The sequence below is a fragment of the Contarinia nasturtii genome, unplaced genomic scaffold (assembly GCF_009176525.2).
Source record: "Contarinia nasturtii isolate CC-2019 unplaced genomic scaffold, AAFC_CNas_1.1 Cnas_scaffold_993, whole genome shotgun sequence".
Classification (NCBI taxonomy): Eukaryota; Metazoa; Arthropoda; class Insecta; order Diptera; family Cecidomyiidae; genus Contarinia; species Contarinia nasturtii.
Window position 1 is genome coordinate 2714883 of NW_022198340.1, and position 21997 is coordinate 2736879.

Sequence of the window (21997 nt, forward strand, 5' to 3'; positions counted from 1 at the left end):
TTTTTCTGTTTTCGTCAGTTTTTTTTTGTGCACAGAAACTGTTTGAATTGTTATCAATGTCGATGATCATTCGATGACAAGGCGCCAACAAATATGCAAAGCCATGTTGCCAACAACATCACCACTATCTATATACACACAACTCAATAAACAATTCAAGCCCATTTGCTTTTAAATCCATCAAATGAATATGCGAGAGCGTGTTAGAAATTCAGGTTTTGTAAATATGCTAGAGAAAATCGAGAAATTAATATTTATTTTTCGTTCGCATCCAATAGCCACGCAGACGATGATCAAGAGAGTTCAATACAAACAAAAATGCGAAAAAGAAAGAATGAAACGTCACACATATTGTTGAATATCGTGTGTGCAAAACAAAATGATTGGTAGAGAACAAAAATTGAAATAAACATCATAATAATGGGCAAACATACGGCGGCTCTCTCTTCTTTATTTTCTCTTTTTATTTTACCCATCATATTGACACGGTAGCGATCAATGGTTGCTCATTTGATTTATGTTTCAATTTGACAATCGGTCGGTTTGTCGTGCATCTGTGTTTGTGCCGCTGCTGGCAAAATGTCGATTACATTTTTCTAGGTTTGTGGCCGAAAATAAGCACGGCAAGAGTTCAAATTCGAACAATAAACCGCAGCAGTCAATGACTTCATTTGGATGGTACTTTTTCTTTTTGATATATGCTCGGTGTTTGCTGTTAATGATTATTATGTTGCGTATCTTTCCAACACAACCGACAGAGATCACATTGGACAAATGCAATTGTATGCGTGCGAAATAAATAAAACTGATGAGCAATAGGTAAATGATAATAAAAAAATGATTGTCTCGTTTGCTGCTTTTTCCGTCATTCTTCGAATGCAAACTCCAAATGAAGAGCAAAGAGGAGAGAGAAAGAGAGAGAGCGAGAAAAATGCCCAGCTGTTGTTGTTGTCTAGTTACTCTCTACTCGGCACAGCCAACACTTGAAATTGTAAAAAAGTACATCGAGTTTTATGCCACATTGACTTTCGCATTTTTCGACCGAACACACTCACTGTGCTACGATAAATGTGTGCGTGCGTGCACAGATGTGTGCATGTGTATGTGGCAATTGATCGTGTGACGGCCTGACGTCGTTTTGGCACAACTAAAAAATATGCTCACAATTTTCTATATTCCCTCTCGTCTCACAATCGATATACACAACCAGCCACACAAAACGAAACAAACATGTAACAGCGAGAAGAAAAAAAAGCAAATGAAATGAAAAAAGACATAGCAAATGAACGAACAAACGAACAGTATATGTGTGCATGTATATGTGTGAAACAAATAAGAAACCGGGTGAGTCACCCATCGGTTTTTAACTGTGTGTACCAAATGTATGTTCCATTACATATTTTTCGCATATACGTACGAATATAAAACGTTTACCAAACTTGCATTGCAGTGATGTTATTTTACAACAATTTCTTCTTCTTCTTTTTCGTTTCTTGATTATATTTTGTTTTTTCATTCGATTCGTCGAACAACAACACGACGAATGTGTTCTTTCTCTTGGTCTGCCATAAATGTGTTTTCAAAATGATATTCATCGACACGGTACACAATCAACTGTGCTGCTTCCACAGCCATTCTTTTCACAGCACTGGTGCTAAAATGTTTTGTTCTTTAGATGTTCACTCCCTTCGATTTTGTATGCTATTCGATTTACATAGAATGTGTAATGTTCCACATACTTGAAATCGTTTGCAAAATAATAGTCAAATATCTCTTCGTTCGGTCGTTTTTTTTGTGTGCACGAGAAGAAATGAACGAGCGTACAATGTACATTGATATCGATGTATGCTCAAAATTGCGTCCATTTTCAGTAGCAAAGTTGAGAGTGCGGTGCGAACGGAATGGGGAGCGCAAAAAACAAGGAAATAATTCGAAAAATGGGAAAAAAAAGAAGAGACAAGCGAGAGAAAAGATAAAGAACAACTGAATATGGTACGATATTTCTCTTCTCACAACACTGTGTGAGAGATATAGAAATGGATGAAGATGCATAGCCCTTTAAGCATTAGGCGTTTATTTTTTGCCTGCTGCTGCTGCTGTTGTTGATGCCAATGTGTTGCCATTACCGCTGATTCTATTTTACTGGGAGAGAGAGACCATGTTTTCTGTTCGTAGGTCTAATGTATACTACGTGTGTGATGGTTATCGTCAAAATATCCAGCACTCGATTCATATATATACACAATGTGTTTGGATTTTTTGTCTTAGTCACGCGCACGACAATCGCACACTGCACCATAATGATTATATTTGTGCTATGTCGATTTCATTCGCACTTCAATGTTCGTCGAAATCTAGCGATTCGAAACCAACTAAACATGCCATATTCAACGTATGTGAACGAATCCAAAGCAAAACACCAAAAGGCAAAGAATGAAGGGAACAAATGTAAGCGACAACAACAACAACAATAACAACATAGCACAGCAACGTATACACAGAGGCCCATAAAAAACATAGCAGCAAAATATATTCCACTTTATATGGGTACGTTTGTTGTTTTTGTCTCTCAAAGTCTGTGTTATCTTCTTTCGCATTCGTATGCGAGAACGTAGCAAGCAAATATTGAATGTGGCAAACATACACTTACACGGCATGTGTGTGTATGTGCTTGTGTCGATTCCGCGCACAGTCCGATGTGTTTCTCTATTATATGCTGTACTCGTTGCTGTTGTTGTTGTTTTTTGCACTCGTACCTATATTGCAGAGCAAACGAGTGAGCACAACGATGATGGCGTGTATGTGCGCGAGCGCGTTCGCTATATTATTGCAATGTTGCCAAATTTCAAAACATTTTCCATTAATACAGGCATTTGGGCCCGTTGTGCTATTATCTATCTACAAACATACACAACCACTCTGAAATCCCAAATATAATACGATCGGTACACGTACTCAACGGGAGTAAATGAGAGAAAAAGCAATGAGAGCAAGCGAGATAGAATGGTGCTCAGGCAATGCTTCCAAACGAGCGCTACATTCGGGTTCAATTTTGTTATTTACGTGATTGGATTTGATTATTATTGTTATTATAACGAAATGCTGTGTTGCCACATTTCAATCTCATCATTTAATTTTCGTTCGTTTGTTCGTTTTCTCGCTCTTTCGTTTGCATTTTGCTGTTGTCGTCGTCATCTCTTTTTTAAGGCTTTTTCTATAGTATCGTTCATTCGTTCCTTTTTTTCTCTCTATCCCTGCTTCTTCTTTTTTTTTCGTTTTCTCGTTTTAATAACATTGTGTGTTTGTCTTTTGATTTGCGTTCGTTTGGCTATTGCTGCTGCCTGATGAATTGTGTTATTTTTGTTGTTATTATTATTATTATTTTTGTGGTGCTTTTCATTTGAAGCGTTCTCTTTTTGGCGCATTGAGATTTTCAGCCCAAATGACTGACAATTATTACCGTTCTCTTATATATGGCATTATAAAGATGAGTGTTAAACTTGTACTTAATGAGACACATACAAACACGCCATAGAATGACTGTTGACTTCTCATTCTTTCTCGTTGTGCACACACATTCTCGTTCTAAGCCGAGAACGAGATAGCGATAGAGAGAGATCGAGTTTGTAATCCGAACGAGGATTTAATAGTCTTCTTATTCTTATTATGACCAATATACATGTGTAATAATACACTATGTACAAATTTAGTGCTCTTCACAAAATTCGCACAATTTAAATGCACACCACATAATATGGCAGGCACACACGCTTCAAGTAAATGGCATATACGAAATTGCGGCATAAATTGAACTGACTGAAAAGAATGTACGATGTTCGTCTTAAAATGTTCATCGTGTATTTGGTTTCGATTTTACATGTATGTATTGAAATTCCTAATTGCATATGTAAACGGGGCGCATTCACATGTTCACGCAATGTACATGTAGTCCATATCATCACATATTCTATCCTTCTCTTGGTCACTCATTTTATTCCTTTATTTTATAGTTTAAATTATTCCATTTCGTTCATTCATTTTACAATGACGAAAATGTTCGTTGTTGCCGTTTTTCGTTGGCCCCGTCAAAGATGAATTTTGTGTTTGTTTTTGATTTATTTATTTTGAATTCGGTTGGCGAGTGAGATTTCAATTTTAGAAATTATTCAGTGTGTGTGTGTGGAGAGACATACTCATGTCTCAAGAGTCGATCGTAAGCTATAAATGTGCAAGCCCAAACACATCATCGATCCGATATACATTGCATGATTACAGGTTAATGGTGCCGCTGCCTCTGCTCTAACTCCTCTGACTATGATATATGTGAATAGGTGTGCGTGTATGACTATTTACCTTCGTTGTGACGAAAACGCGAATTAATTATTTAGTTCATTGATTATTATCGTACGAATACTCATTCACTTGCTCGTTCGTTCAATGCAACAAATTTTATACATATATGTGTGTGTGTGTGTGCGTGGTTGTCTGTGTACATCAAATCCATGTGTTCTGATTTCATTTCGAGTCGTTTCGAAAATTCATTCTCTCACACTGCTCTGCGATGTGTATATGCTTTTCTCAGCGCATTAAGTGTTCCAAAGATAGAATCTAGAAAAAAAAAATCGAATTGAAATATTCGAAGCAGCTAGAATGAAAAAATACGCATGAGTCAGACTCCCAAATTACATGGAAATTTACAACATTTCTACGTCAAAATTCCGAATTTCAAATAATTAAATTGAATTGAAACATTCGAAGGCACACCATCATCGGCCATATTGTACTCACTTTTAACGCACATGACTCCATTTGCAAAGCATTTCATGAATTTACTATAATAAAAATAAAAGATTGTCTTCATCAAAATAGTCGGCCGACAATTTAAATACAGAGTGCAAAAATGAAAACATACACACATCGATCATCAGTTGTGCGCACTCAGTGTGTGGTTAAATAAACAGGACCGATGTGTTATTGAAAAGAGCGCGTGAGATATTTATGGGACAGAAACACGCGTTGCAAGACATGTGCTTTTTGAACAGTTTTCGTTTTTTTTTTGCTTTAAATATACAACAAAAAAAAGTTGAATATACAAAGCTTTTTACACTGCGACAGATTCCAAGAAATTCACAACAACGTTACATATTTAAAAATCTGATCCAATCAGTTATGAAGCACATTGTGATAACGAAATGAAACGTTTGTTTCGTAATGAATGCCGACTTTATCTTTGTTGTTTTCTTCATTAAAATTTTTGGCGCAAAAAAAATGACTCGTGGAATATGTATTTACTAATGAGCGAAATTTTTGCAAGAAATTCAATGTAGATCCAGTTTTAGCCAGACGTCTCATTTGAGATGCAAAGAGGTCGTCATTTTGTCAATCATATATGACAATTTTTGCACTATCGTAGATGCTATGTCCATTTAATCTCGAATAAGTTAAAATAATTCAAATACGTTTCGTTTTTTTTAAAGAAAGACGCCAGGGCGAAATTGGAAATTGAGACAAACAATTTATTGTTTGGATATTTATACGATGTCAATAGCCAAATTATTCTATAGTCTGAGATATGGAATGTTATTGGAAAATTACACAATGATAAGATTCTTTCGTTAGAAAACTATTTTAATTATTGATTTGACATCCATTTTCTCTCTGCATATCACTCATTTTATTCTACTTACAAAACTTAATTGACACCTCGCATACGAATCCATGATGTAATTTCTCTGTGTCGTTCAATTTGTGTCTCGATTCGAATTGTATTTGCACTGTTGGCTGAGGAATATTTATTAATATTGAATGGCATCCAATTGAAAAGTGTATTGTACATACACTGTGTATGTTAGGTCATGCCAATCAATAATTTTTGTTCTTCAATCATTTATCGAGCGAGAGAGAAAGAAAGATAGAAAGAGAGAGAGAGAGAAAGAGGTGAAAGGGAGATAGAAAAAATATCTTCTTAAATAATGTTTGGCATTTACACAGACAGATATTGCGATCGAAAAAGTATGTTTCATGTCATTAATTGACATTAGAAATGTTAAAATGGGTATATATTTATATCTATCTTTGACGACTTCAACGACGACAACAATATCAATAGAATATCGTTAGAATACTGAGTGTAATATTGTATGTTTCTTGTATACCGATTGCTCGAATGCTTTTGTCTCTTAAATAATTCTATGTATATGCAAAAGAAAAAACCCATCAACATTCAATTTCGATATATTCTGTTATTTACCTTTTATGCTTAAAAACGTGAGCTGTGTATGTTCATTGGTGACATAACGCCGCTTAATTAATTAGCCGTTTAAATTTTGATTTACTAATTGAATGGAAGAAAATCGAGAATGTAACTGGAACAAACTGAATATGAAAAGTGTTGGATTATTGTCAATTATCGTTTGCTTCTCAAGCTACTGTTATTGTTGTTGCAAATGTCGTCGTCTTCGACATCGCAAGCATAAATTATTGTGCAGCGCCGAAGATAGAAGTCGACGAGTTTTTGTCTTCATTGTATTTGAGCGAGTTTGCGTATATATATTACATAACTTAAAAATTCGGTGTTGTAAAGTTTGTAATCGTTGAAATGTAGCCGATTGAAAGAGACAAAGAGATATAGAGACGTAAATGGAGTGGGTTTTTGTATTCGCGAATGTTGAAGAAAAAAAAAACGTTGTGGCGAAAAAATCGTACAAAAAGAGTTTGAGTATTAGTGCAGAATGGAAACCCCAGCGATTTCATGGCACGGCATTATTGCGAACGCGTTGACTTTGTTTCACATTGTTGTTGTTGTTGGTGGTGGTACCGCCTGAATGGCATGACTCTGTTGTAAACAAAAGAGAATATTTAATGTTTCAGACACAATTTACAATCACATTTGAAAATCCGCGCTAGTGCTGTACGCGCGCGCTAACAACAAACAAGGCAATTATTTCGCTCTTTCAATGCAAGCACATACAACAACAACAAAAATGATTTACATTGGCTGTGCTGCGTTTCAAGCGGATTTGTATGCGTATGTTTAGTTGGCTGACAAGCGCTTTTTTTCACAATTACTTTATAGTGAGCTGAGATCATTGAAAAAAAAAAACAACAACATACAACCAACTACAACTATAAAACGAAAGAGAAAGAAAACAATGCTATGCTCACACCAAAACAATAACAGCAATAACGACGACCGAAGCAAAGCAAAAAACTATGTAATATCTATTCTATTTTTTCAGCACCTGTTTACCTCGAAAGTTTATTTACCTTTGGTGAATGAACAATTTATGCGCAAATTACTTAGAACTTATTTTCTCAATACTGCTATGTATGCTTTTATACGTTTTGTGCGTGTCTCACTGTTCTCTTGTAGCACCACCAGCGGCAGCATTCTTTCTTTATACTCACTTCTTAGATTGTTAGTTGCTGTACCTTCTCTCTATCTCACTGTGTGTGTGTGTGTTACTTTTACACATTGATGCCATGAACGATGATTTATATCTGTTGCTATCTGTTCATTTGCTTCGCGCAAGTTAAACGCGAACAATTGCAATAGACAATGCATAGAACTTCTAAGGCCAGATTCTGAAAGTTACGAAGCGTTAAAAGCAAAAAAAAAAAAACAGAATTTCTATTATCATTTGATTATTGCGAAGCTGTTCATTTTTTTTCAGACGGCTTTGGAATTTTTCTATCTCTCTCAAGTTTTGTTTTTTTCCACTCTTTTGTTTGATGTAAGAAAATACTATGTACTATGTGAGAAAAAAATTAAGTTATACTACGAATTACGAGCTCTACGAACATTTTGCAAACAATTTATTTTTACTGTTGCCAACACTGTTTTAATTGTTTTGTTTCTCTTGTGTGTGTGTGGTTTTTTTCTTCTTCTCTTCTTTTTTATGTTACCATTGCACGATTTCAACAAATGTATATAGATATGGACGTGTTCAAAGTGTCAAAATCCTATTGTCTTCGAATTGCAATCCAAATTTATTGTTATCAATTGGCTCATCGTCTGTACCAATCAAAGATCACAATGATTCTACCGACGATCACTCGATCTCTATGTACAATTTTAATAATAATGTTAGCCTGTGTTCGCCAACAACAAATTCATCCAATTGCGCCATTGGCAGTGTGTGCGCAACGGTTGCATTTATGGATATTAAATCAGCGTCGAAAGCACATACGGCCGAACATAAATTTGATGATCGCGTATTGACCACTGAATATTATGAACCATCGTCAATACCATCGACATCGGGTGAAAATTCACCATCATCAATATCTAGTTTAACAAATGCAACGTCAGCGCAACAGCATCAAACAGCACAACAACAACAGCCATCGCCACAACATGGCTCAAACACATCGAATTTATCGGGATCCGTTCAACAGTCAGTACAACAACAGTATTCGTCATCGACGACCGTTTCACCACCGGTGGCACATCGGCTATCCACATCAAATCATGGGTTAGTTTTGATTCCATTTATTTTTGCGTCATCATGGCAAGGAGTATGTGAATTAAATTGATATCTTGTCTTCTTATTCTTTTCTTCTGCAGATCATCCGAGGATTTGTCACCGAATTTTGATCGGAATATTTACGATCGTAGTACACGCTTAAGTGAATCATCCGCCTCCGATATGTATATTAGACGACCAAATTATCATCACAGTGAATCGAGAGGTAGACCGAGAGATAGACATTTTAGAAACGGTTCATATTCGTCAACAGTAGATAGGTAAATGTTAATTTCATTGAATACATCATTTTCTTCTCGCTTTTTTTCGTATGAATGGAATAATAATTGAATTGAATTTCGCATTGTTTTCAGGTCAAATTCTTCAAGCATTTTACACAGGTCGTCTTCGAATACATGGTATGAAAGTTCGAATGTATCGAATACAAGTCGAAATGTGTACGGTAATTTACCGAGTGCGGCAGTTGTTGTAACGCCTGATAGCGCATATGATACGACAACCGATCGTCGAACGTCAGAAACCGAATGTTCTTCCAAATCAATAAGTAAAAACAGAGGTAAGCATTTGCATAACCATTCGCCGATTTGGTTCCGATATATTTTATTTTAGTTTGTTTTTGTTCATTGCATGTGTACTTATGGGAAATTTCCGTTCTTTTCTTTTCTCTTCTTTTCTCTTCTGTTCGTTTCGCCAACCAAATAAAAGGTCTGATAAAAAAGAAGAAATCACGATCGGGTTCAGAATCACCGTGCGGTGATAGTACAACCAGCCGATCGAATTCTCGAAGTCCTAGTTGTAGTTCAACAAATAGTGGATCTTCACATTCACATGGTTCAAGTAGTCCGACAAGTAGTGATAAATCACGTGTTAGAAATTTACAATCGGCCGTATCAACGCCGGCCACAAATTCATCATCAAATTCAAATCCTGCCGTTCACTCCGAAGATAATCGACCGTTGGCGATTTGTGTACGAAATTTACCGTCACGATCATCGGATACATCGTTAAAAGATGGCCTGTTTCATGAATATAAAAAGCATGGCAAAGTGACGTGGGTCAAAGTGGTTGGACAAAGTTCGGAACGATATGCGTTAGTATGTTTTAAGAAACCAGAAGATGTGGTCAAAGCATTGGAGGTATCGCATGATAAATTATTTTTTGGCTGTAAAATTGCGGTGGCACCGTATCAAGGATTCGATGTTGATGACAACGAATTTCGACCATACGAAGCTGAATTGGATGAATATCATCCGAAGGCGACGCGCACATTGTTCATAGGAAATTTAGAAAAAGACATAACAGCAACCGAGCTTAGAAAGAATTTCGATGGTTTTGGAGAAATTATCGAAATCGATATTAAAAAGCAAGGTGTTAATGCGTACGCATTTTGTCAGTACTCAGAAATAGCGTCGGTGGTGAAGGCAATGCGACAAATGGACGGTGAACATTTGGGTTCGACACGAATAAAACTTGGCTTTGGTAAATCAATGCCAACGAATTGTGTATGGATTCATGGTGTTTCGGAAAATGCCAGTGAAAATTATCTAACAACACAATTTAGCCGATTCGGTCCAGTCACACAAATAACAATGAATCACCGAGCGAAGATGGCATTGGTTTTTTTCGAACAAATTTCATACGCCCAAATGGCTGTTAAGGAAATGCGGGGCGTCACCTTACGCGGAAAGAAGCTTCAAGTTGATTTTGCATCACGCGAATGTCAAGATGCTTTCTATGATAAAATCGAAAAGAAAAATTCTGTCACACCGGATCGTGTATTTGAACCAAGCCGAGAGGTGACACGAACATTTGAAAATACAACCACGTTGAATAGCCGCTTTAGTCGATATGATACACCAGCACGTTCAAGGACATCATCGTTTAGTCTTCATGGTGCCGTTTCACCTCAGCCAAGTTCAGCAACACCGCGTGGTGGTTCGTTTGTACGACGAAATAGTCGATACTCGAATGTCGATTACCATGACGATGAATACATGTCAGTGGATGGTCGCACATCGTTGAAAAAGACCACCACAACGGTCGCACAATCAATGGAATGTGATTCAGAGCGTCGTATTAAAAGCTATGATGAATACAGTCAGGGATCAGCTGCTTCGCACGATGCCGATGAGTACAATGTTTTCCGAACCGATTCACCGCAAGACCGAATAGTTGCCGCAAATGATTTGGACGGTGTGACAACAATGCCCAATCGACGAAAATACGATGATGAATTTCCCTATGCAAAAAAGAATCCATTCAACACAAATGATATAGATGCAATTGAGCGACGTGACAAAAGTCCGATCATTGATGATGATTACTTTTCAAGTACCGGTAAACATCATCGTGTGCAAAGCGTTGTCGTTTCGGCTGATTCGGTGGCAACACCAACAGCAATTGCAGCACCACCGCATACAAATTCAAATGCACACTTTCAACAACCCGGCGATATTCGTCATTTGCAAAAGGAACGTTCTCAATTGCTTGAGCAGCTAGAAGAATGCCCGTCCAGTGGCGATGAAATTTTAAGCCCGAAAAAACGAATGAAATTCGACAATGCTGATTCCGGCAATCTTGTACAAACGAACCTAGTTAATGATTCTAACTGTGATGCTACTTTAAACAATCTAAACGACACTAATTTATTACACCATCGAAAGAATTCGGAAGTGAGACGATTATCAGAATGTAATTCATCAAAACATAATGTGAACAACATTCGACGGCCGTCAACCGATAGCGGAACATTAAGGCATTCGCACATTCGAAATAGCGGCAGCTCTACATCGTACAATGAACTCAGTGAACAAATATCAGCGTATCAACCGCATCCATATTGTAAACGACGCCGAACTACCGCCAATTCAAACAGTGAAAATGAACATCATTCATCAAAGGGTCGTGGACATCAATTGCATTCACATCATTCGCACGAAGCATCGGCCAGTGAAAGTGCAGATGGTTCAAGGCCTGGTACACCGCTCTGTGATGAACGACCCGAAATTATGGTACCGGCCGATCCACGACGCCAAATACGCGATAGATATACAAGTCATTCGACATCGATGTACTTACCATTGCCGAAATTTGGTGTACACATCTTTCAACAGAGTCGTGCATTCAGCTCAACACATTCGCTATCTTCCTACTTATTAACCAGTCATTCTAGTCGGTATGTATACAAATATTGTGATGAAAAAAATGCAACAAAATCACTCGAAATTCACTCTCTATTCAATTTCAGAAATACTTTATCAAGTCCACCGCCTGCATTGCTCACACGACCATCATCAAATGGTAGTAATATTTTATTGAGTAATGTTCAGCATTCGCATCAACATAACTTCCAATCAAAACAACAACACTCACATCAAACTGAGCGCTCCTCTTCGCATCAGTCCCATCAACCGTCATCGACGATTGAATCGTCGTCGTCATCGTCGTCGGCGACGTTGTCATCGTCCACATCGTTGTCAAAACCGTCGTTGTCTCATCACCAGCCAAACGTACATCATTCAACATCGCAAAGTGCACCACCACCGCCACCGCCACCATCATCATCGTCGTCGTCGTCATTATCAACAATGGCGTCGTCTTCATCGATTACTACAGCATCATCCATTCAGGAGTGCAAGCAATCGAAACTTTCTCAGGTTCAATCGACGGAATCGCAGATAAAACCGATCAATACTGCTAGTTTGTTGAGTCCCGCGGCAGCGGCAGCAGCAGCTGCAGCAGCACAGCCAATCGAACAACCGCCAGAGAGTCCGTGTAAAGCACCATCATTGAGTTCAAATTCAAGTGATTCGGAAATTGGAACGAGTCCATCATTTGATGAGCGCATTAAAAATCTGGACGAGATGTTTGAAATGTGGAATGGTGGCATTCCGGCACGGTCATCGGCATCAATATCAGTGAGTGATAATCCAACAACACCCACATCAGCGTCCAGTTTCTCTGGTCGCCATAAATTCCTTGAGCTTGATGTGAACGATGTTAAACCGTCGGACATTTTGAAATCAGTTTTGTCAAAAAAATCGATTTTCGACGATGATTTCAAGCGACTCGAGAACATTGGAGAGAAATATGAACCAAAAGACTTTATCAATTTGAATCGACCGATAGCCACAGCAACAACAACAATAACAGTCGCCACAAATAATAGCAAGCCAATAACAACACCAACGTGCAGTAGTCAATTGCCAAAATTACATTCAACGCCACAGCAAACACCAACATTTACTACCCAGATCAGTCAAGTGTTGCCACGTTTAAATGCCGTTTCACCAATGAACAGCCCACAGCCGCAATCGCCGTACAACAGTCCATCACCATCGCCGATTGTTGTGACGCCGAATATGTCGGGTGCAAAAATGTCAAACAACATAGCGACCGTGCAACCGGTTAAAGGACTACAATATCCATTCCCAACACATCCGCCAATTGCTGCGTCCGTTACAAATCTTACGAATGCTACAACGCCAGCAACTATTAATAAAATTGCCGAAAATTCCAGTTCTTCGCACGATCCAGACTCATCCAAATCAAAATCACATGCCAGCAAACCGGCAAACTCACACGAAAAGAATCATGCCAGTTCAAATAATGGTTCAAAGAATTCAAATCATACAAATCGTTTGCTCAATAAAAGTGCTTCGGTACCGGGTAGCAATCATTCGGGCACCGTTCGAACAACACTCACATCAAGTTGCAGTTTGAATATTAGCATTAAAGAAGAAAGTAATGAGTCGCTTGAGAATGTGATTCCGACACGAAAAACGTCACGCGAAGAAAAGAATTCGAATGCAAAGAGCGAGCATGCAAAAAAGACTGATTTATTGGATCGAAGAAAATGGGAATCGATCAGTAGTGAAAATTCGGATCCAGCCTCCAGTTCGGAAATCCTATCCGAACGAACTGAAAACGAGCGTGTCGGACACGAACGGCACGATTCAATGAAAATGGACGCGGGAAAAAATAAGAATAAAATACGAAATCACAAGATAGAGAACGAAATTGAATCACAAGATAGAGACGAATCACGCATTAAATACGAGCTTGAATCAAAGAAAACGGACGAATATGAATATCGACGCAGAGAAATGGAAAGCGACGATGCTGTTCATAATTGGAAACCGGAATACAAACAAAATCCATCAAAAGATCGAGAGCATGTTATTACGGTTAATCATTTCACAAAGAGCGACAAACATAACAAAGAAAATGCGACCAAATCCCGAGAGAGTACACCATTGGATCGTCAGCAATATAGCAGCAGTGGTAATGGTGACGATGTTAAGAATTCGAGCAAAAATAGTCGTAGCAATTCACCGAACAAAATAATGCCAAAACGACGATTGAGCTCACATGAATCGGTTGACAGTGACGATGGCAAACGGTTTAAATTCAATCCCGAAAGTGTTAAATCAATGGAGCGACGCGATTTTAAAGATCCAAACGGTCGATCCGGCGACAAATCGTCAAAACATCAACGGAATTTCAGTAAAATGAACAATGTGCACAAGATGGAAGACAGCTCATGCGATATGATGGACGATCGATCGAAAAAGGAAAGCAGCTTTGAAGACCGTAGAAAGGATCGTGAAAGTGATAAACATCGCAGCAGCAGCAAAAGTGAGAAATCATCTTCACACAGGAGTCGACGCAGCAAAGATGAAAAATCAACAAGTCAATTTCGTAAGTGTTTTTTTATTAATAAAATTGTTTATTTAAATAGAAGTACATAGTACCTCAGTAAATTCCATCAAAATTTAGTGGGTCGTTTTTGTTTAAAGATAAAATTAATCATTTATTGTGATAAGCAGTCCAATCTAACAGTGTAAAATACACATTAAATGATTAAATTTGCTGAATCAAATTGAACCAATTCAAAGTAGAGAGTTGATTGTGTAAATTGTTCGCTTGATGCAATTGTTAAATTTAAACTCAAACCATTCGTAACCAACTAAATCTAAAACTTTATCATTTTAAATTACAGATATGGAAACACAAAGTGGCTTTTCAAACGATGGTCGTCTCAGTGACGATGAAATCATGAAAAAGTCATCAGAGAATAAGGACAATAAACGTTTAAATATGTTTGAACAGCATCGTCATCATAGTCATGAAAGGCAAAGTGCACGCGACCATCGTGAGGATAAATCTAAATCAGAAAAACGAATGGATCGATTAAATAGTAATGAAAAGCGTTTACGAAACGAAGATTCACATGGATCGTCAAAGCAGCAGCTAACGAATCCATCAATGGATTTGCGTCGTATTCGTAAGCAAACATCGAATAGTTCGGACGATTCGGATTCCGATGGACCGAAAAAGCATTCCATTTTCGATATACCCGACGATGGTCCCGCATACATTTCCATGTACGACAAGGTGAAAGCACGTTCATGTAAGAATATGCAAAAACAAGAAGAGGAAAAGAAAATAAAAGCCAAATTCAGTCAATTGAAAGAGAGCCGAGCGAAACGCGAAGAAAAGAAAAATTCAAATAGCTACGATGAAGATTCGGATTCGGATATGGACACAAATGAACAACGTGTTAAACATAAAAATATGAAACATTTCCTTGACTCATCGTCCGAAGACAGTGACGGTCGTCATTCGATGAATAAAGACATGGTTTCGGATTCGGGATCGAGTTCACGAAAAGGACATTTCCGTCGGAATCGATTGAATGAACTGTGCGATGGTGAAAGTTCGGAAAATAGTTCATTACATCAATTCCAAATGAAACCACGGCGTCGCATTTCATCACGGAAAAATTCACGTTCTGCTCGTATTGCATCCGAAACATCAGACGATGCAAGCGAAAGTGCAACACCATCACAACTGCCGCAACCGGTGATCAAAGAGGAGCATTCAGAGAAAACAAACGATGATGATGTTAAATGTGAAATTAAAACGGAACACAGTAACATTCCAAAGGAAGAAAAACATGATATGGGTCAGTTTAAGATTAAAACCGAACCAGTCGATTATCCATCGCCCGAACGTTCATCGAATCAGTGCGATTTATCGGATGGCGATTCAATAACACCAAGTAGCAAAGCATCTGAAACGAAAGAATCGATATTCGATAATTTGTTCAGTTCTGAAGCTAAGAAACGGCACAAGAAAAATAAGAGACGTCAAAAGAGCCCATCGGTTTTATCGACTGATGAGTCGAAACCAATCAAACACGAAGAAATTAAAGTGGAAAAATCCAATTCAATGGAAACAATGTTTGATGAATTGAAACGCGATACAAATGAAAAGAAACGTCACGGTAAAAAGGAGAAGAAACGTGATAAATCATCAAAAGAACAACACGATAAATTAAAAGAGGAAAAATATCGCATGAAAAAATTGAAGAAACAAAATCGTTTGTCATCCGATACATCGATGTTTGAATCGCAAGAAAGTTTCACTTCAAGTAAACGTGGTGAAAAAATGGAAGACATTTTTGGACCCATTTCCGATGATGATTCACACATCTCTGCAACCATTGACACACATAAAACGACCAACAAATCGAATGCATCGAATAACATTCATTCGAATAAATTGAGCGGTGCACAATCGACGGCGGCAGTGCACAATCAAAATGAAAATAATTCCGAAGCAAAATCACAGTCCAGTTCGCAAACGGAAAAGGAAAAGCATCGCGAAAAGAAACGGGAGAAGAAACGCAAGGAACGTGAAAAGCAACAACAACAATCGATCAGCAGCAAAGATGATGATAATAGCGTTGATTTGGATGCAGCCGCACGGGCAGTGGAAGCAAAACTACTTGAAGATAGTGAACAAAAACCAGAAGAAATCACCGACTTTGGATATTTGAAAGAGAATACCAACAAAATGGACATCTCTTCGGAAAAACCATACGATGATGTATTCCGTTTTTCAGAGACCGAAGAAGGTCCGGACAATATGTTTTTGTCACGCAAATCCGACAACAACGACAGTCATCGATCGAAAGACAAGAAGAAAAAGAAGAAGAAGTCAAAGGAAGAAAAACGACATCATCATCATCATACAAGTCATTCGTCATCGTTTATTTCGCCACCAACAACTCCACGGCTGACAATTGATACCGATTTAATGGATGATCTGCCATTGGCCAAAGATTCGCCGATTTCAATGGACAGTCGGAAATCAAGCGAAGAACCGGCCGAACCAACGGCCAAAGAGAACAAAACCGAATCGAAGCACGGTGATGACAAGCGTAAAGATGCAAAAATTATCCCTGGTTTTGGTTTGGAAATCGATGCAAACATCTATGATTCAGCCGTTCAATCGATCTCATCCAATTTCAATGTGATTGAAAAATCTGAAACCGAAAAATTACCGGTTGAAGAGAAATCCGTTCCAAGTCCCGATAACAAATCAAATGATAAAATCGAAGAAAAATCACGGGTTGTCATCTCACAAGAAGAAACTGAAGATGCGGTGGCCGCATTGTTGGGTGAAAGTTTCGGCATGACCGATGGATATTCGTTCGGTGAAGATGCAATCATTGAAGAAGGTTCGAATATGCAATCATCGGACGGTGCCATTGCCGAAGAAGAGGCCGAAGAAATGCGAAAGGCGGTACAAAGCTTGGGCAATGATGATTTGGATATGAAAGCAGACACACCACAAAGTGATAATGGTTTGCAAATTGACACCGATACCGAAGAGCCAGACGACGGAAATGCCTTACAAATTGACGAAAGTGTCTCGCACGAGGACACCAAACCTGAATCACCAAAGGAAAAGAAATCGAGTGGCAAAGAAATTGAAACAAAGCCAAGCGAGGTTAACAAGAGCTCGGCCGTGTTTACAGTTGAAAATGCACAAGATAATATTTGCAAAAATAGCGATAAATCACAGTCGGAATGTATTCAAAAGACAACGATTGTTACACCATCGAAAGCATTTGTGGAGCCACCGATTTTACCACCAATTATTCCAAAATTGGCCGAAGCTCCAACTGAACTATTGTCAGTAACAATTAGTACACCAACTATGAACAAACCGAATATCATTCAAGTGCCGAGCATTTCAAATGACAAACCCAAACCATCTCCGCCAAGTAAGTATTTTCAAATAGCATCCATATTTCAATTGATTAAGAAAATCGGGCTAAATCATAATTTTTATAAAAATCCTTTCTTTTTCCCATCAAATTTTAGGTACAATTATTCATCATACTCAAGCTACAACTGTTACACAACAACCAACAACGTCAACAACAATTCAAAATCCAATTTTGAATCGAGTGGTCGCACCACAAATTCGGCAACCGTTCAACATAAGCCCAGCCAAATCTTCCCTTTCCCACGTTGTGATTCAACAGCGTCAAATTGTACCGCCACCAGTACAAACGACACCAAACAAACCACCCACTACTAATCCACCACCAAATCGTACCTCTTCTGTTGTTATGCCACCAACGTCGAAACCTGTAATTGCTGACACTGAACCAAAACATACGGAAAATGATGAAACAACAACAGCCACACCTTCCACATTGATCAATACACAAATGCCACAAACACCCAAACAAATTGTGTTTGAAACAAAAATACCTCAAAAATCTGACGTCAAAGAGGATACGCCCTCGAAATCTCCGATTCCATTGGAGAAATTGGCTGAAAATAATAAACAACAAGACGATGTACCAGCGACGGCTACAACATCGGTGATTAAGAGCATTTTATTGAAATCAACGACAGAGCCAGAAGTAAAGGTGAAAGAAGACGAAAACGATTCATCGTCAGCTTGGACGGCAAAGGAAGTGAATATTGAATCGGTGATCAAGGAAGTGGATGCGTTGTGTACGACGGATGAAGAGACAAATATCGAATCGAAGGTGATTGTCAAGCCAGAACCGCCAAAGGTCGAAATCACGGAAGACATTCCTGTCGAAAAGAACGATGCAAAGGACGCCGGTAAAATCGATGCCAAAAGCCAAACAAAACGTGAAAAAATCACTCGTAATAAGAAAACACAACAGGTCGAAATGGAAGTTCAAAAATCACCACCAAGCGCGTTGGCCACCATTGATCTGCAGTTGGGCGTTCAAACACGTCGCGGTGTCACAACCAAACCAGTGGTCGTCGTTCAACCGAAACGTGGACGCAGCAATCGAAATGCGTCACCCCGATCAAAGGGCGGTGCTATTGTTGTTGTCGGCAACGATAAATCACGTAGCAATAATTCGGAGTCAGACATTTATGAATTCCACGAGGATTCGGGCGAAGAAACAATGGCCGTGCAAACGAATGATGCGCCAAGAACACGCGCTTTATCGTTCTCAAAACCAAGCACTCAACCATCCAGTCCGAATACCCAAATAACTCCAAATGAGCCAAGCAAACCACAACCGATAATTAGTGCAATTGAACCCGAACCGAAACCCGTTCAAACCGCTGAGACTGAGAAACCGCTTGAGAAACCAAATGAGGGATCACAAGACGAGGCAAAGGATGATCTTGTTGCATTGAATAATTTGCGCAAGAGTCGTCGATTGATTGAACGCGATGGTTCGAGGAGCACTATTGACGATACCATCGAAGATGTGGTTAAGAATCTTTCGAAAGAACAAACGGTAATCACAACATCAGCTTCAGCGGTGCAACCCACATCGGGTCAGGCCCAACCAAGAAGATCGACACGTAGCACGGCAAATCAAATGGCTGTCAAACTGACCATCAACGAAAAGACCGAATTGCGTAAATCACCACGTCCAACACGAGGCGGTGCAAAGGATATTAAAACGACCGAAACAGAAGTCACTGCTGATGACAATAAGGGTGACGATACACAGCGTGGCGAAATTCATGAAGAAAAACGTGACAATGACTCGGAGGCAACACAAAGTGCATCCGAATCGGGCGAAACAAGTCGCATCGAATCACATAAACCGGAACAAGTTAAAATAATTGAAGAACCGAAAATACCGGCTCATCCAGTGGTTAAGGAACTGCTGTCAATCGATGTTGAAAATCGAAAATCATCATCTGTCGAGCCAATGACATTGATTGATCCGGTGACTGGTGAGATGACAGTTGTACAGGAGAAAAACGAAGGACAATACGTTCCAGTGGTTGGCGGTCATGGCGCTGAATTTATGAATAAGCCAAGTGTTTTGGTGACATCACGTGAAATTCGTCCGATTATTGAAACAACAACAGCCACCACAACATCGGGCATCGTATCAAAAGTGTCAAACACTCCCGTTATGACAATTGTGAGCAAACCGATGCCGATGCCGATGCCAATTTCCGTGCCAATGCCAGTGCCGACAACAACTCCGATACATGTACAAAAATCAACGGTTGTCATCACATCGAAACCAATCGAACCACCAGCACACAATGTCCCATTGTCGATGTCGATTGAGAAAACACTGGCTCCACAATTACCACAGCCACAAATTCAAATTCAACCGATCGTTCATGCCCAGCCGACGCCAATGCCAGTACAACAACAACCACATCCACATCCGCATCCACATTCGCACTCAATGAAAACTCATGTCATGACTTCACCGCATGTGAAAGTGTCACAAGCACCAGTTATATCGAGCGCTGGCACTCCGGTAATTTTGAGCACAACTGTTCCAAGTATATCGCATATGTCAAATGTCCAACCGGTTATTAAATCGACGGCAATCATTCAAAGTAATATTGTCCAACCGAATATTCAATCGCATAAATATGGCAAAGATTCACCGGCAACTGTGATTGCCCAGCAGCCACAATATCCGCCGAAAATTCAAGTATCTGTTGCTCAACAGCTACCGCAACCAACACCACCACCACATTTGCAAGCGCAACACAAGAACACATTGATTGTGAATATTCCATCTAGTTCACCGGCCAATATACCGGCACATTCGCCACGCCACTCACCAAGCATTGCAGCCAAGGTGACCTATACACAAGCCTCAATTCATGAACCACAGTATTCGATTCACGTTCCAAAACATTCAGTGGCCAATATTCATCCACCGCAAATATTATCGCAAAAACCGCTTGTCATTCATCCGAATAAAATGCACATGCCACCGACCTCAACGAATTATACATCCGTTGTGCAGTGCAGCGGAAAGGTTATACAAACACAGTCACATCATATGCCGCAGCCTGGGCCAATGGTTCAAATGGGACCAACACAACCGATGCCAATGCAACACATTTCACAGCAGCAACACCAACAACAACAACAACAATCAAAACCGGGTTCAGCTCATCAAATTAGCATACAATCGACACAATCCGCACCATTTGTTGGCAACGTTCCACTGCAAGTGCGAACCAGTACAAGCAAATACGAAACGGTTCCATCGCCGAAATTAAGGCAACACATTTTGCCGCCAAACATTCAACAAATTCAAACGCCACCACCTTCGATCGCACAACAGCAACAGCAACAGCATCAGCAACAGCAACAGCATCAGCAACAGCAACAGCAACAGCATCACCATCAGCATCAGCAACAGCAACAACAACAGCATCAGCAACAACAACAGCATCAGCAACAGCAACAGCAATCTGTTGCCAAGCACATTCCGTCACAGTCGATGCCAACATCAAATCAAATACGACTTCATCAAGCCTCGCAAATAATGACCGGTGCCGTTGCAAGTCCACCACCAAAACAACCGCACTTGAGCAGCCAACAACCAATAATTGCCAGTAAGTTATTGTATGAAGCAAAAACTCAATCGCATCTATTTAAATCAAATTTTTCTTTCGTTTGTCAAACAGGTGCCAGTAGTTCTCGTGTTAACGTTCCACCATTGAGTCCACAAGGTCAACAAAGTCGGCCGCATAGTGTACAACAGCCAGGATTACCTGTTCCTGGATTTGAAGCTAATTTGGTAAGTAGTTTTGATTATAAATCGAAACCAATACAATATCTAATAAACCATTTCCAAAATTCAAATTCGGACGCAGCATTCGGATATTGGTGGATTTAGTTTACTTCGAAATCAAAGTCCACCGCCTGCTCATCAGCAGGCTTCTCCCATAACTCCAGTTAACTTGGTAATTTTCGATAGAAAATTTCATTTGTTACAACAAACAGACTCTTTTGAGAATTTTGCGTTCAATTTTCATTTCGTTACTTTTGGTTTCTTAAGTTTATTCGATTGAGGAAACAATTATTGATTAAATAAAAAAAAGTGTTATTTTATTCGAAGAGAAGAGCAAAACATTTATTTATAACGTTTGTTTTTGTTTCAATTCAGGGTGATGCTGGTTATCCAAATGTACCAATTCTTGGCATTCAAAATTCGTTAATGTTCTATCAGAAATATTACCGTGCACCCGAAGCACTGGCCCATGGAGCTCGAATTCCATTCGAAGAGCCATTGGGAACAAGTCCACCGTTAGAATTGCGTCGAGCAGTTGCTGGACAAAGAGTTGCCGTGCCAAACAGTTTACAGAGTCCTCAAGATCGTGCTACAGGTAAATATTTTCTTCTTCTTCCATTTAGCCACAATATAAACGCAGATCGAA

At 39.2% G+C, this 21997-nt stretch overlaps 1 protein-coding gene across 2 annotated transcripts in view; it reads left to right on the top strand.

The window, feature by feature from the left end:
* LOC116343185 (protein split ends) overlaps window positions 1-21997 on the top strand; it is a 37700-nt gene that overhangs the window by 13470 nt on the left and 2233 nt on the right. The window contains exons 2-11 of one of the 2 annotated variants that reach the window (XM_031771114.1): window positions 7935-8474; window positions 8567-8746; window positions 8840-9042; window positions 9192-11661; window positions 11734-14186; window positions 14488-17562; window positions 17663-21172; window positions 21245-21357; window positions 21434-21523; window positions 21727-21946. In XM_031771114.1, coding sequence (XP_031626974.1) covers window positions 7935-8474; window positions 8567-8746; window positions 8840-9042; window positions 9192-11661; window positions 11734-14186; window positions 14488-17562; window positions 17663-21172; window positions 21245-21357; window positions 21434-21523; window positions 21727-21946 — 12854 coding nt within the window. The remainder of the gene's footprint in view (window positions 1-7934; window positions 8475-8566; window positions 8747-8839; window positions 9043-9191; window positions 11662-11733; window positions 14187-14487; window positions 17563-17662; window positions 21173-21244; window positions 21358-21433; window positions 21524-21726; window positions 21947-21997) is intronic. The other variant, XM_031771115.1, reaches the window with a different exon arrangement.